The 13,226-nt window shown below is 41.8% G+C and overlaps 1 protein-coding gene across 2 annotated transcripts in view; it reads right to left on the reverse strand.

The window, feature by feature from the left end:
- Positions 1 to 2,867: 2,867 nt before the first annotated feature.
- TSPAN14 (tetraspanin 14) overlaps positions 2,868 to 13,226 on the reverse strand; it is a 51,699-nt gene continuing 41,340 nt past the window's right edge. For both annotated transcript variants that reach the window (XM_020802273.3, XM_072995062.2), the window contains exons 6-9: positions 12,326 to 12,451; positions 11,973 to 12,017; positions 8,442 to 8,561; positions 2,868 to 5,819 (exon numbers count right to left, since the gene is read on the reverse strand). In XM_020802273.3, coding sequence (XP_020657932.1) covers positions 5,748 to 5,819; positions 8,442 to 8,561; positions 11,973 to 12,017; positions 12,326 to 12,451 — 363 coding nt within the window. In that variant the 3' untranslated portion in view covers positions 2,868 to 5,747. The remainder of the gene's footprint in view (positions 5,820 to 8,441; positions 8,562 to 11,972; positions 12,018 to 12,325; positions 12,452 to 13,226) is intronic.

Raw genomic sequence — 13,226 nt, forward strand, 5'->3', positions numbered from 1 at the left:
CGCAACCCAATATTTACTGCATTGCAATGCACATATTTGCCCATATTATTTAAACACCCGCTTCAAATCAAATCTTCAAGCATCCTTAGCTTGGTTACCCTGCAATCGGCACGGTAAATGCCTCCAACTATGGTATGCACAGGAGCAAGGCAGCCTTTCCCATCACGGACTGTCCCTGGTAGAATCGGGCTTCATTTCTGTATACTTTATAGTTAGAAGCAAATGAGTCCAGGGAGAGTACAACAGAGCAGAGAGGCGCTCTTGCATAATTCAGGCCAAGGATGGGGAATGTTTGACCCTCCAAGTGTTGCTGGACTGTGCTGCTTGTAGTTCATCACCACCGACAATGCTACTGGGGAGTCCAATATTCCCCATCACTGCAGATACAGGAATGCAGATACAGGAATGTCAGTGCTGATGCTCCCTTGATTTAGGTACTTAACACTTAAAATTCGAGAGGTGCTTGACCACTCAAACCATACTGAATGAACATGAAGAGATTTCCCTCCCTGAAGATTTTGACCCAGGAATCCCAGCTTCTTCCCCAGCCTGCCACAGAAAAGGGAAAAGAGTTCATTCCCTACCTGCTGAGCACTGAGAAAGGGAAATGATACTGGACATGAAATACAACAGGCTGCAGGCAGGGAAAATAGAACAATATGGATAGTTCAGCTGAGGCGGAGCAAGGCACTGTGTTGTGAAAGAGGGAATGTATGTTGTGCGAGTGTACACGCTCTGGCTATACCTACTGCTGGCATCTCGACATTGGCATGAAAATCTCTCCCTACGCAATTCTCCACGCTGAAAGCTATGGTCATGCCCTATTTCTCTTAGCCATGGCATTATCAGCTTTGTAGACAATGTCCTTCCCATCCACAGCAGCAAAAGAAGCCTAATCCACGAATGCCTTTCTAAATCTTGTTCTACCTTTGCTAATTTTATGACAAATTTTATGATATCTTTGATGGATCTCTTTCTCATGAACACATTCAATATCTAGAGGTAAATGTAAAAATGCTATCCTCTTATTATGTGGGGAAGGAAATATATAGCAAGGTCAGGGAGTGGAGCACACCCCCTGCCTGAAGTGGGAGCCAAACAGGAGTTGTGTTACCCCTTGCATGAAATGGCCCTCACATTTTCTTGCTGTGGTCTGTCAGTAAGGTGGGTACCAAAGTCCAGGATGTAGGAGACAACGGTGGTGCAACTAGCTGGCAGAAGACCCTTCTACCCCATCAACTTGCTTTAAGTAAATGGTGTTTACTTCTTACGTGCTGTCACCCAAACAGTGTATTCACGGTGAGATATTGACCAGTTCCACACACACAGTGAGTTTCCACGCCTGAGCAAGGATTCAAACCCGGTGCCCCTAAATCCTAGTCTTTCACTTTATTCACTATCCCACTCGGGGTGATGTTTATGGAAGTCTAAATAGGCATTCTTGGAGGCAATTGTCCATTGTCACTCTGGCTATATATTTTTTTTAAAAAACATCTGTTTTTGCTTTCTTGAGTGACGTGGCTCTGCTTTTTCCTTTAGTGGTGACAGATGTGCCCTTCAGCTAATAGATAGGAAATATTTGGCTAGCATATGACCCTACTGTTTTGGACCAGCTCAGGAGAAAAATTATAGACCCTTCATACGTACAACTATGAAGATTTGCTCTCCTGGTCTTGCAAAACTCTTTACTGATTTCAATGAGACTTGATCAAGAAACATTTCCCGAGGGTTGTGTCCTGATATCCTTTCAAGCAAGGGAAAGGAAAGCAAAACTTTACTGTGGAGAGCTCTTAAACAAGCCCTGGCTGCTGGCAGCTAAATGCTCAGCTCTACTTGATATTCATCAGCAAATGAATCTGCCTGCTGGCTCTTTAACCCTTACAGGTTACTGCAGATTGATCAAATTAGGACATGCAAATTACCCTCAAAATGATTTCTAAGTGCTATCATTTGCAAGCCTCCTCTATATTTTTCCAAAACTCATGCCACCGAACACATTACCATGGGGCCTTAAGTTATGCAACGTTTCTCCGAATTTATTACCTGGGGCAACCTGAAGGCAAGCATTCAGTGCAACAAAATAAACCAGTAACTGGGAATCATGCTGTTTCCTGAAAGCAAAACCAGCAAGTAATTTTTCCCTGCCAGCTGCACAGAGACTAAATATACAGCAGAGAACTTCCACAGCAGTCTTTGCAAGGAACTTCCATTATGAGAGCTATCAAGAAGTCATTACACGTGTGTAGAAAAATTAATCTTACCCATGGGCTTGGAATGGGAACCTAGGGCCAAATTACCCCACAGACAGTCTGCAGAGAAGGACAGAGATACAGTATATGAAACCACACTGACAGACATATTTGTCAGTGTTGATTATATCTCAGACATGAGCCAGGTCCTATGGCAGATACTGGCTCCTGCTTCATTCACCTCCTTACCAAAACTAGCCAGGAAACACAATAGCTCACGAAAAAAGTTCTTCAATGCATGGAAACCATCTCAAATATTGCAGGAACTGCTTTTCTTCATGTCAGCAAATCGCTAACGGCTTTGTTTCATCTCTGCATACATAATCTTCGCAAGTCCATGAACATGAGCTCATAAAACCTTTTAGTAACATCTCCTTTAACACCAATTTTATGTAAAACATCGTAGCACAGAGTTTCTGGCAATGAAATATTCCACTATAAATAACAGAATCACACATGCACTGAATTCCCCCCCCCCTTGCTGCTGTGGTTTCCATCTACATGCAAAAGAAAAATACACAAAATTACATATAGACCTTGAAATGCGTGCTACACAGTGTAAGAAAGTTTGCAGTTCCTGAAAATAAAGGCCAATATGAAAAGCAATGAAAACCCAGCCAAAGTTAAGCACTTTTTAATACATCTCACTATATTCAAACGAGTCCAAGTACGTACTTATTGTGCGTCTCTGTGCATGTCTCCTCAGAAGAAAGTCCCCTCAGGATTGCAGTCTTGGCTGTACTATACCCTTGTCAGGAAGAAATTCAGCATAAGAGTCATTCCAATGGTCCTTGAAACACCTCTGTTGTCCAAAGTGATGTAGAGGCATTCAAACTGGAGCAAACGGAAGGATGGTCCAAGAATCTGAATACAAACACTTTTCATTTCAGCCAGTGTGGCCCTAAACTACTCTCATGAAAGATCATGTGGCCCACAAGGCCCAACTAATACAACCTTCGTTTTCAATGAGGAAACGCAACACTTCTCCTTCCGCAGTGAAACCGGAGATCTAGAGCAGAGCCAGGCAACCTCACTCGGGGCAATTGGTCAGTTTTGCTGGTAATGCAAGCACTGCCCTGCCAAGGGGGAAGGATGTGGCCAAAGAGATTAATTCGTATTTTGTTCTAATTATTTTGTTTGAAGTGCTGCACTGGGTTTGCTTTAAGGAAACAATGGCTTTAGCCAACTGAAAATGCCCCTTTGTCCCATCTAGTGGCTAGTTTTTAAAAAGCTTTTTAAGAGAGTATGGGGTGGAGAGATGCTGTTCCATCCAATCATGAAAAGGTGCCCACATCCCCTAGAGGACTTCAGGCGCCTTTGAACTTCTTTTAAAAAAATCAGGGTCTGGTGATGCCAAGGTTCAAGGGGAACACAAAAATGCCCCTAGAGAGTTATAAGTTGCCCATCCCAGCTCTAGAATACCCTGTTCCCCTGAAGGTAAGGCCTAACCTGAAAATAAGCCCTAGGATGATTTTTCAGGATGCTCCTAATATAAGCCCTACCCCCAAAATCAGCCCTAGTTAAGTGAAACCCCACCCTCCACCATTGTGCAGCAACCAGAAGATGACATGACTGTATTTGAATAAATGTAGACTGAAAAAAATAAAAATAAAGCATCCCCGGAAAATACGCCCTAATGTGTTTTTTGGAGCAAAAATTAATATAAGACCCTGTCTTATTTTCGGGGAAACACGGTATGTTTGTTTAACTTATGATCTACCAAGTGAAACAGTCCACTCTTTTCCATAGACAAGGCCTGCAAGGCTGAAGCTTCTTTCTTTTAGCAGCCTCAGGTGGGCAGCAAAGGCACAAAACATATCCCGATGCTGGAAGGCAGCAGCCTGTAATGCTCATGGCCCTGATGTGCTTAGTAGAGCACACACAGAAAGTCAGAATGATTTAACAGCCCCTTCTTGTTTCTTAAAAGGACCTTGCCTTATCCATATCCATTACTCACCAATCCCTCCAATAACTTGCATATCTATAGATTTCAGCATATGTGTATTTCTCTACTAGAGTTTGAGGTAGTGATAAGTGATACGAGGCTGGTATATAGTCCTCTTCTGATTTTATGGTCCTCACAACCCACCCTCACCATGACCTGTGGTCTCCATCCAACAACATGGTGATGGCAAAAAGCAGGAATTCTCCTCTGAAACAAAATAAGCCTTCCCAGATCTCTTGCGTGAAAGAAAAAAACCATTCCCAGTGTGCCTTGTTTTGAATGGAAATTGCTGCCTTTTTCCAGTGCTGCCAGATACCACCTGGATTTGGCCATATAGCATAGTCAGGCCACCAGTTGTTTGGATGGCTAACTTAGGTCCCTACCCATAAATATTGTATAGCCATTGGTTGAAGATTGTTCTCAAATCTGCTTAGGCCACAATGGTAACATACTGATATTTTAAAAGGGAGAAGATATCATACGGAACAACAACAACAACAAAGCAGAACTGGGAAAACAGATATGCTTCTTCGTAGTCAGCGAAATAAACAACTTTTCAGTCCATCGGATAAATGGTTTTAGAAATGAGTACTATGTAAAACAGTTTTAGCAAAATTGTAAGTAGACAGGGGTTTTTTTTTGGTCCAAACACCTATAAATAATGTCATCAGACATAAAGTCTAAAAGGAAAGACATAAGCATTCCATCTTGACCATTCCAAACAGGTCTGTGGTCCAACGCTATGGGACATAAAGATAATTATTTCTTCATAAATCCAAGTAGACAAGGATATTTCAGTACGAAATAAGTTCTTCTAAAGTATGTCCGAGGTTTTTCTCAGATCCCCAGCATCTGAAAGGGATACATCAGATCTGATCCAAATAAGAGGAACTTCTTTTGATAAAGTTCACCTCTAAGACATTAAACAACTTTGGAAATCCCCCATTTATACAAATATGGCTCCCATTTAGTTAGCTCAAAACAGTGTATGTGTCAATTTGTCAACAGGCACAGTATTCCCTGAACATGTGTTCAATACCAAAGGCGTTTCATGTATCTTCCTTACATTCATGCCACACCACCTCATCCCTGGAGTAATCATTTTGCATTCTGCGTCTTTCTTTCTTCAACATCTGTAATGCAACACTCTCTAAACTAAAGCTACTTTTAAAGGAGGATCAAAACAACAGTCCTTGGACAGCACTTGGGTTCAACTGGCATCCGCTGCTGCCCACTGGAGTCTTCACATTCTGTGTAGAAAGAAGGCTGAAGATAATAAACCCTTCCGTCCAAGGAATTAAGAGTTTTAAAACAATTCACAATTATGCATTGTGAGAAGATGAGGAGGATTTCTCAGCTTTAGCTTCTAGGTAAATAAGACAGTTTCTGGCTATATATATATATTTATATATAGTTAAAGTAGTATTATGGCTTTCAGCTGTCGATGTAATCAAGCCTTTCTTAGGTCTCAGGTTTCATTTCCATTCTCTTTGCTTTGATAGTAAGAGTCATGAGAATCCTTCTGCCTTTACAGATGATCTCTAGTTTTATCTTCAGAAGCGGAAGCCAGCCTTCACAGCTTCAATATCAGATATCAGTGTCCTGGCCAGGAAAATTCCAAATATCTAACAAAAAAAAGAGAGAGAAGAACAGAGAGTTTGAGGGAGGAAAAAACCCACAATTTTGCTATAAAAAGAGAAAAATGAACAAAGAGGTAAATTCTGCCTCCTCTACTTGCCCATTTCAAGCTGTTGCTACTTTTGTTTTTGAATAAAACAGATTTGAGGGCTTTGACTCCCAATGCAATTTCCAATGCTTAAGTCTATGAAAACATTAACTCTCATTTCAAATTGGACTGCTTTTACAGTTTCACTGCAAGTTTAAGCTTTGCGAGCTTCCCTTGAAAATTAGTGGTTTCCACGTTCACTTTCCACAATGCACTAACCTTTTCTTTTCCCTTCAAAAGGCAACAGGGATAGTGGGGTGATGCAGAAAGAAGGACTCCTAAAATACAATGCCTCTAAAACCAGCTCTCTTCACCATAACCTTGTCCTTTTGCTTCCCCTCGCCCTTGTCTCAACATGGTTATCAACCAGCTAGTATTTTATTGGCCCAACGATACTGTCTGGAGGGAATAATCCAAGCAAGTTAATTCTACTGAGTCAGGTGGAAAGTGGAGATGATATGAATGATTGTGTGTAGGAGTATGCCATTCAGGGTTTCTGGGGGGCAGGGTTTGAACCAAGCTCCCATAATTCTCCATGAATTCCCCCCAGGCAGGATTCTGGGAATAATAATAATAATAATAATAATAATAATAATAATAATAATAATAATAATAATAATAATAATAATAATAATAATAATAATAATAATAATAATAATAATAATAATAATAATAATAATAATTTATTGTCATTGTAAGTATAAGTATATACAGTACAGAAACCTTTATTGGCATGCTGCATAAATAAAACGATAAAACAATAAAATACCGGGGAAAGATTCATTACTGGGGGGAGGAGGAACCAGAACATCAAAGTTGGAGCCCCTCGTTTTGGGGGAACATGTTGCGGCGTCTCTGGATAATGGCCTGGACGTATCTGGCGGTTGATAGAGTGACTTCCTTGCTAAGGTCACCTAGAAGGTATTGTATTTTCCTCAGGTCTGCCCATCCGGAATGAAGGGGGAGAAAGACCATCTGATGTGACAGGCGGATATCCTTGTAGAGTGTACAATAAAATAGCATGTGCTGCAGGGATTCAGTCTTTCCCTGCCCACATGGGCAGATTCTCAATTCTGTTGGTAAGCCCCTATACCTGCCCTGCGCTAGACTTGATGGTAATATGTTACATCTAGCGAGGGTGAATGCCCAGCGGTCTTGTGGCTGTTCTAGAAGATGAAGGTAGTTGGGTCTGCGTCCGAGGGTGAGAGGTAGCTGGAAGTACAGCGGAGAGCAGACTTTCAGGGGTATAAGTATATACACAGTATACCCATACAACGAAATTCACAGACACCCAGAGACCAGACACATGCACACACATAAAATTCCCCAAACACTCCCCACCCACTAAAAGTCCCTCACTAAAAATACAAACATCTACACCGCAGGCCAAGTAACAAAGTCCAACTAATTATTCACTACTGGTGGTCTTTAAGCTCATTATTAATTGCAATTATAGCTCTGGGATAAAAACTATTCAGAAAATGTGTGGTCTGAGTCTTAATTGTTCTATATCTTCTGCCAGACGGTAACAGTTCAAAAAAGTTATAAGAAGGATGGGAAGAGTCTCTCAGGATGCTGTGTGACTTCCTCAAACAGCAGGATGTGAAGATGTCATCCAGGGTTGGTAGCTGGAGCCCGATGATATTCTGGGCAATTTTAATGGTTCTCTGTAGAGCTTTTTTGTCCGCTTTTTTATCCCAGACACTTAACATTTCTCTCACTTTAAACAGAACCTACCTCAGAGGCTTGTGTTTCCTGTTGCTAATACACAAAAAAGAAAACAGCCTCAGTGCTTCTTGGAAGGCTGATGTCTTCATGTGAGGTGTATGGACTATTGAACTCACACACTGCACAATGCCTTTATCTTGAGTTTGGGGAGCTAAGACCTTCTTAAAGATGGAGAGAATTCTTAGAAACTATTCCTAACTAAATGGGGCTTTGTTCTGATGCAGAAACATATTTCAGCAGGAAGCAATCTGATATGGATAGAAATAGACAAGCTAGCCACTTGGAAGTTTCTGGGAATCTAGTGGATTCTCACAGAATCCACCAAGATCCCTTTACAAAAGCTTCAGGGTACCTACGGACTAGATCTCAAGGCTGTGTAGCAACTTTTGTCAAAGATTTGGAAACTCTCCAAAGTCTTGTTGTGCAGTCTAATGCTTAGGACATGTGATACTCCATGATGTGCTTCTTTGTAGCCAGTAATGGCCTCGATACAAGCTTATCTAATAAAGCAACAGTAAATGTCAAGGGCTGGCATCAGAGGAAAAACTGTACCTGTGCTCTGAAAATTCCACTGCATCATCCAGCCAGGAGAAACCCCAAATCAGACATCAAATTTCACTCTGGGAGAAATTCAGCAACCTTTTTAAATAGTCAAGACATTCACCAACCTCTCCATTAGTACTCCTCTCTAAAAATTAGTCATCACTCAGCCTGTGAGACAGTAGGCAGAAGATCTAGTCCCGTCAGTTCAGAAATAAAATACTCCTACCATGAGAAGCTATCAACTACTCACCTGCAATAATGAAATTGATACGAAGACTCCTGCCACAATGTAAATATTCCGGGGCAACCAGGCTTCTAGAGCAGGAATGCAGCCTTTGGTGAATATTCTTTCTTCCCATAAGGATACAGTCTGAAGAAGAAAACAGGGAAATATTATATATGTGTATTTCATTTTGATTGCTTTTTCTATTTTAAAGAAAGTAATTCAGAAGACAAGAACAAAAAAAATTATCCGCTTGAGTCAAGATGGGGCTAAAAACAGTTTCAAGGCTGCACTTAGAAAAATTGGATTTCACAACTTTGGCAAGTTGCACAGCTCCTTAGTTTGCACAGCTTATTCTGCAAGATCTATGACCTTACTTTATTCATGCTCACATTAAGGAAACTGACATGCCTGGTTACTGTACAGCAGTCACTGCTTTGGTTCTGAATTTCAGCAGGCATTAGCCGCACCCTTTAAAGTATTTCTTCAGAACTGTGAAGGATAGAAACTAGTTCCTTTTTAAGGATAAACATCAAGATCTTCAGAAATCTGGATTATATGCCTATTATTTCTGTCCTTTCTCCTACATTTCTGTGGAATTGCAGCACAAAGATTACCCTACAGCACCTGTTCCCGGCTTTGGATATTCAGACATTCTTGGACTACAACTCTAAAAAATCCTGGCCAGCACAGCTGGTCGTAAAGGACTCTGGGGTTTTTACTCCAAGAACACCTGAGGAGCCAAGGTTAGGAACCACTATTTTCAGTTTTGAAAGCCATCAAGAAAATGTAGGTCAATCAGTTGTCATATATGACAACTAAATATAGTACAGTTGTCCCCCGCTTTACGATTACCCCGCTTAACGATGAATCCGCTTGATGGTGAGGTTTTTGCGATTGCAAAACAATGATTCCAATGGGCAAAACCCGCTTTGCGATGATCGGTTCCCTGCTTCGGGAACCGATTTTCGCTTTACAACGATAAAAAACAGCTGATTGTTGGGTTCCAAAATGGCCGCCGGCTGAAGAAAATGCCCCCCCGCTGTGCTTAGGGATGGATTCCTCGCTGCACAGGCACCGAAAATGGCCGCCCCTATGGAGGATCTTCGCTGGACCGTGAGTTTTCAGCCCATTGGAATGCACTGAAAGGTTTTCAATGCATTTCCATGGGCTTTTTTGATTTCGCTTTATGACGTTTTCGCTCTACAGTGATTTCGCTGGAATGAGGCACCACTGTAATGTGAAAATGAACTGCTACAAAATGCAGACTTCCCAGTTTAAAAAATGGTACAATGTGTTGCACTCATTTCACATGCTAGCAAGGTTATCCTCAAAATCCTCCAAGGTAGGCTTCAGCAGTATGTGGATCGAGAACTCCCAGAAGTACAAGCTGGATTTCGAAGGGGCAGAGGAACTAGAGACCAAATTGCAAACATGCACTGGATTATGGAGAAAGCCAGAGAGTTCCAGAAAAACCATCTACTTCTGCTTCATTGACTATGCAAACACCTTTCATTGCGTGGACCACAACAAACTATGGCAAGTCCTTAAAGAAATGGGAGTGCCTGACCACCTTATCTATCTCCTGAAAAACCTATACGTGGGACAGGAAGCAAGAGTTAGAACTGGATATGGAACAACTGGTTGGTTCAAAATTGGGAAAGGTGTACAACAAGGCTGTACATTGTCTCCCTGCTTATTTAACTTATATGCAGAATACATCATGCGAAAGGCGGGACTGGATGAATCCCAAGGAGGAATTAAGATTGCCGGAAGAAATATCAACAACCTCAGATATGCAGATGATACCACTTTGATGGCAGAAAGTGAGGAGGAATTAAAGAACCTCTTAATGAGGGTGATAGAGAGTGCAAAAAATGGTCTGAAGCTCAACATCAAAAAAACTAAGTTCATGGCCACTGGTCCCATCACCTCCTGGCAAATAGAAGGGGAAGATATGAGGCAGTGACAGAGTTTACTTTCTTGGGCTCCATGATCACTTCAGATGGTGACAGCAGCCACGAAACTAAAAGACACCTGCTTCTTGGGAGGAAAGCGATGACAATCCTAGACAGCATCTTAAAAAGCAGAGACATCACCTTGCCGACAAGGGTCTGCATAGTCAAAGCTATGGTTTTTCCAGTAGTGATGTATGGAAGTGAGAGCTGGACCATAAAGAAGGCTGACTACTGAAGAATTGATGCTTTTGAATTGTGGTGTTGGAGGAGGCTCTTGAGGGTCCCCTGGACTGCAAGGAGAACAAACCTATCAATTCTAAAGGAAATCAACCCTGAGTGCTCCCTGGAAGGACAAATCCTGAAACTGAGGTCATCTCATGAGAAGACTTCCTGGAAAATACCCTGATATTGGGAAAGTGTGAAGGCAGGAGGAGAAGGGGACGACAGGGGACGAGATGGTCAGGCAGTGTCATCGAAGCAACCAACATGAATTTGACACAACTCCGGGAGGCGGTGGAAGATAGGAGGGCCTGGCGTGCTCTGGTCCATGGGGTCACAAAGACTCGGACATGACTAAACGACTGAACAAACAAAATCAGATAGGGAGCTGGGGAAGCACCATCAGAGGACTGGCGGGGGTCACAAAGAGTTGGACATGACTAAACGACTAAACAACAACAACATGTTGCCACTCAATCAATTCACATACCAGACTGCTAGGCTTCGGTAATGATGGACACTTATTTGCAAAAATGTCTTGCTAAGCCTTTAATGAGACTCAGGCTCCTATTTGTGGATGGATTAAGGGCCAGTATGCCTGTTTTTGTCTAAGAAGGACAACAGAATAGTAATGCTCTGCACTCCCATGCTTTGCTACTCACAATTACTTCCAGAAAGAAAAGGAAAAATCAGTCATGGAAACATCCCAGTCTACAACCAGGTACCTTTTTCTGTGACACAGTACGAAAGTTATACAGCAATCAGGTGTGAGCTAGTTAATCAAAGCTGGCCAAGCGTAGGGGATCTATACTCATTTAAAACCCACCTTCTGATTTTAATAGTGTCCTGAAAAAAACAAATTGTTGTCAAAGCCCAGAGCACACATAAAATTAAATGGCAATAACCACACATATGGTGCGGTACTATTAGCTGCTTTTCCAGTGATTAATATGGTCATGTCCATCTAACTATACATCACAGACAACTGAATGGAGTGATCAAAGTCTATCCCTCATGGCTGTTAGGAGAAATCTGATGCCTCACCTCTCTCCTTTGGCAGTAACAACAACAACAACAACAAAAACAAAAACAGATAAACAATCTGTTGCTTATCGAAGATGACCAAGAAGAAGAGCGTTTGAAAGAAAGCCTTGATACAGAACAATTTGAGGAAATAAGTGTGGGGAAAATCCCCCACACACACCTCTCTTATCCTTCCACATGAACAATTTAAAAGACAAGCAAAAATATCATCCATCTGAGGAAAGCACCAACATGGGGGGGGGGGGGGGGAGACCAAGCCTGGGTCTGCAGAGCAGGAAGGGATAAAGTGAAAAAAGCAAAAGATTATAAAAAAAATAGCAACACTAAAAACACTCACCAAATTTCTGACATCATAGCCACACTGTGTGTTCACAACATTTTGCTGGAAAGAGGGGGGAAATGAGAATAGGTGATCAACTCTAGAAATACACAATGCAAAGTACTGAAGGCTACAATACTGTTGTTGTAGTTGTTATCCCGCCATATATATCCCACCATTCTCTCTCAGCATGAACACTGAGCATGCTGGCTGGGAGATTCTGAGAGTTGCAATCAAAAAAATGAAGGGTGGGCAAAAGGGTCATATTCCAAGATCTCTCCCCCCCCCATACTCATCCCTATTGGTAAACACTTCCCAATATATAGCAATACTGTATTAATACAGAAGAAGGAAGACAGGAAATAGCTCACAGCTGGATCTGGGATACAGCAGGAAAAAGGGACCCCACATCTCTCACGACTTTTGCTTGTGCTACTGCAGTTGAAATAGACGTTAAGGTCCCAGTCATTTGGACCCTGGGCACCACAGCACTGATTCTGCAAAAGATAAAATCACTTTGTCATTACAAGAGGGATACAATGAACTATTTAATATGTACAATTCTTCCCCGGGCTGGAGATCCAATGATCACACCAGAATTGTTAATAACATACACAGAGTATTTCCTCCCCACAACAACGCATTTGTTTTGCTCATTTGTACACCACTCAGAATAGTGTGAATTCACTAATTGAGTGGTAAATACGTACATTAAATAAATGATAAATATTTCATTGATCACACTGCAATGGACAACCTTTGGTCTTCTAGATGTTGTTGGACTTCAACTCCCACAACCACTCACAACTGACTCTGCTGGCTAGGGCTGATTGGAGTTGCAGTTCAACAATATCTAGAGGGATACAAGCTGCCCACTTCTGGATTACACGGACATTTAGTACCATTACTAGCACCAGTTAAGTTCCCAGTGTTCTCTCTATTTCTTGTTTCTTTGATTATTCACTAAAGCGCCTGGTGAAATGCTGTCAAACAAGGGACTAAAGCAGCAGTTCTCAACCTTGGTTCCTCAGATGTTCTTGGACTACAACTCCCAGAAATCCTGGTCAGCACAGGTAGTGGTGAAGGATTCTGGGAGTTTTTGTCCAAGAACATCTGAGGACCCAAGGTTGGGAACCACTGGGCTAAGGTATTTGAAACAAAAAGAATCAAGGATGCACAAATGAAGAAGGAAGTGAGAAAACAAGGATGCAGCTTCTTAAGAGTCCATCAAACCCAGGATCAGCTAATCTGCCACCATTGTTTCCATCTTGT

The sequence above is a fragment of the Pogona vitticeps genome, chromosome 3 (assembly GCF_051106095.1).
Source record: "Pogona vitticeps strain Pit_001003342236 chromosome 3, PviZW2.1, whole genome shotgun sequence".
NCBI lineage: Eukaryota > Metazoa > Chordata > Lepidosauria > Squamata > Agamidae > Pogona > Pogona vitticeps.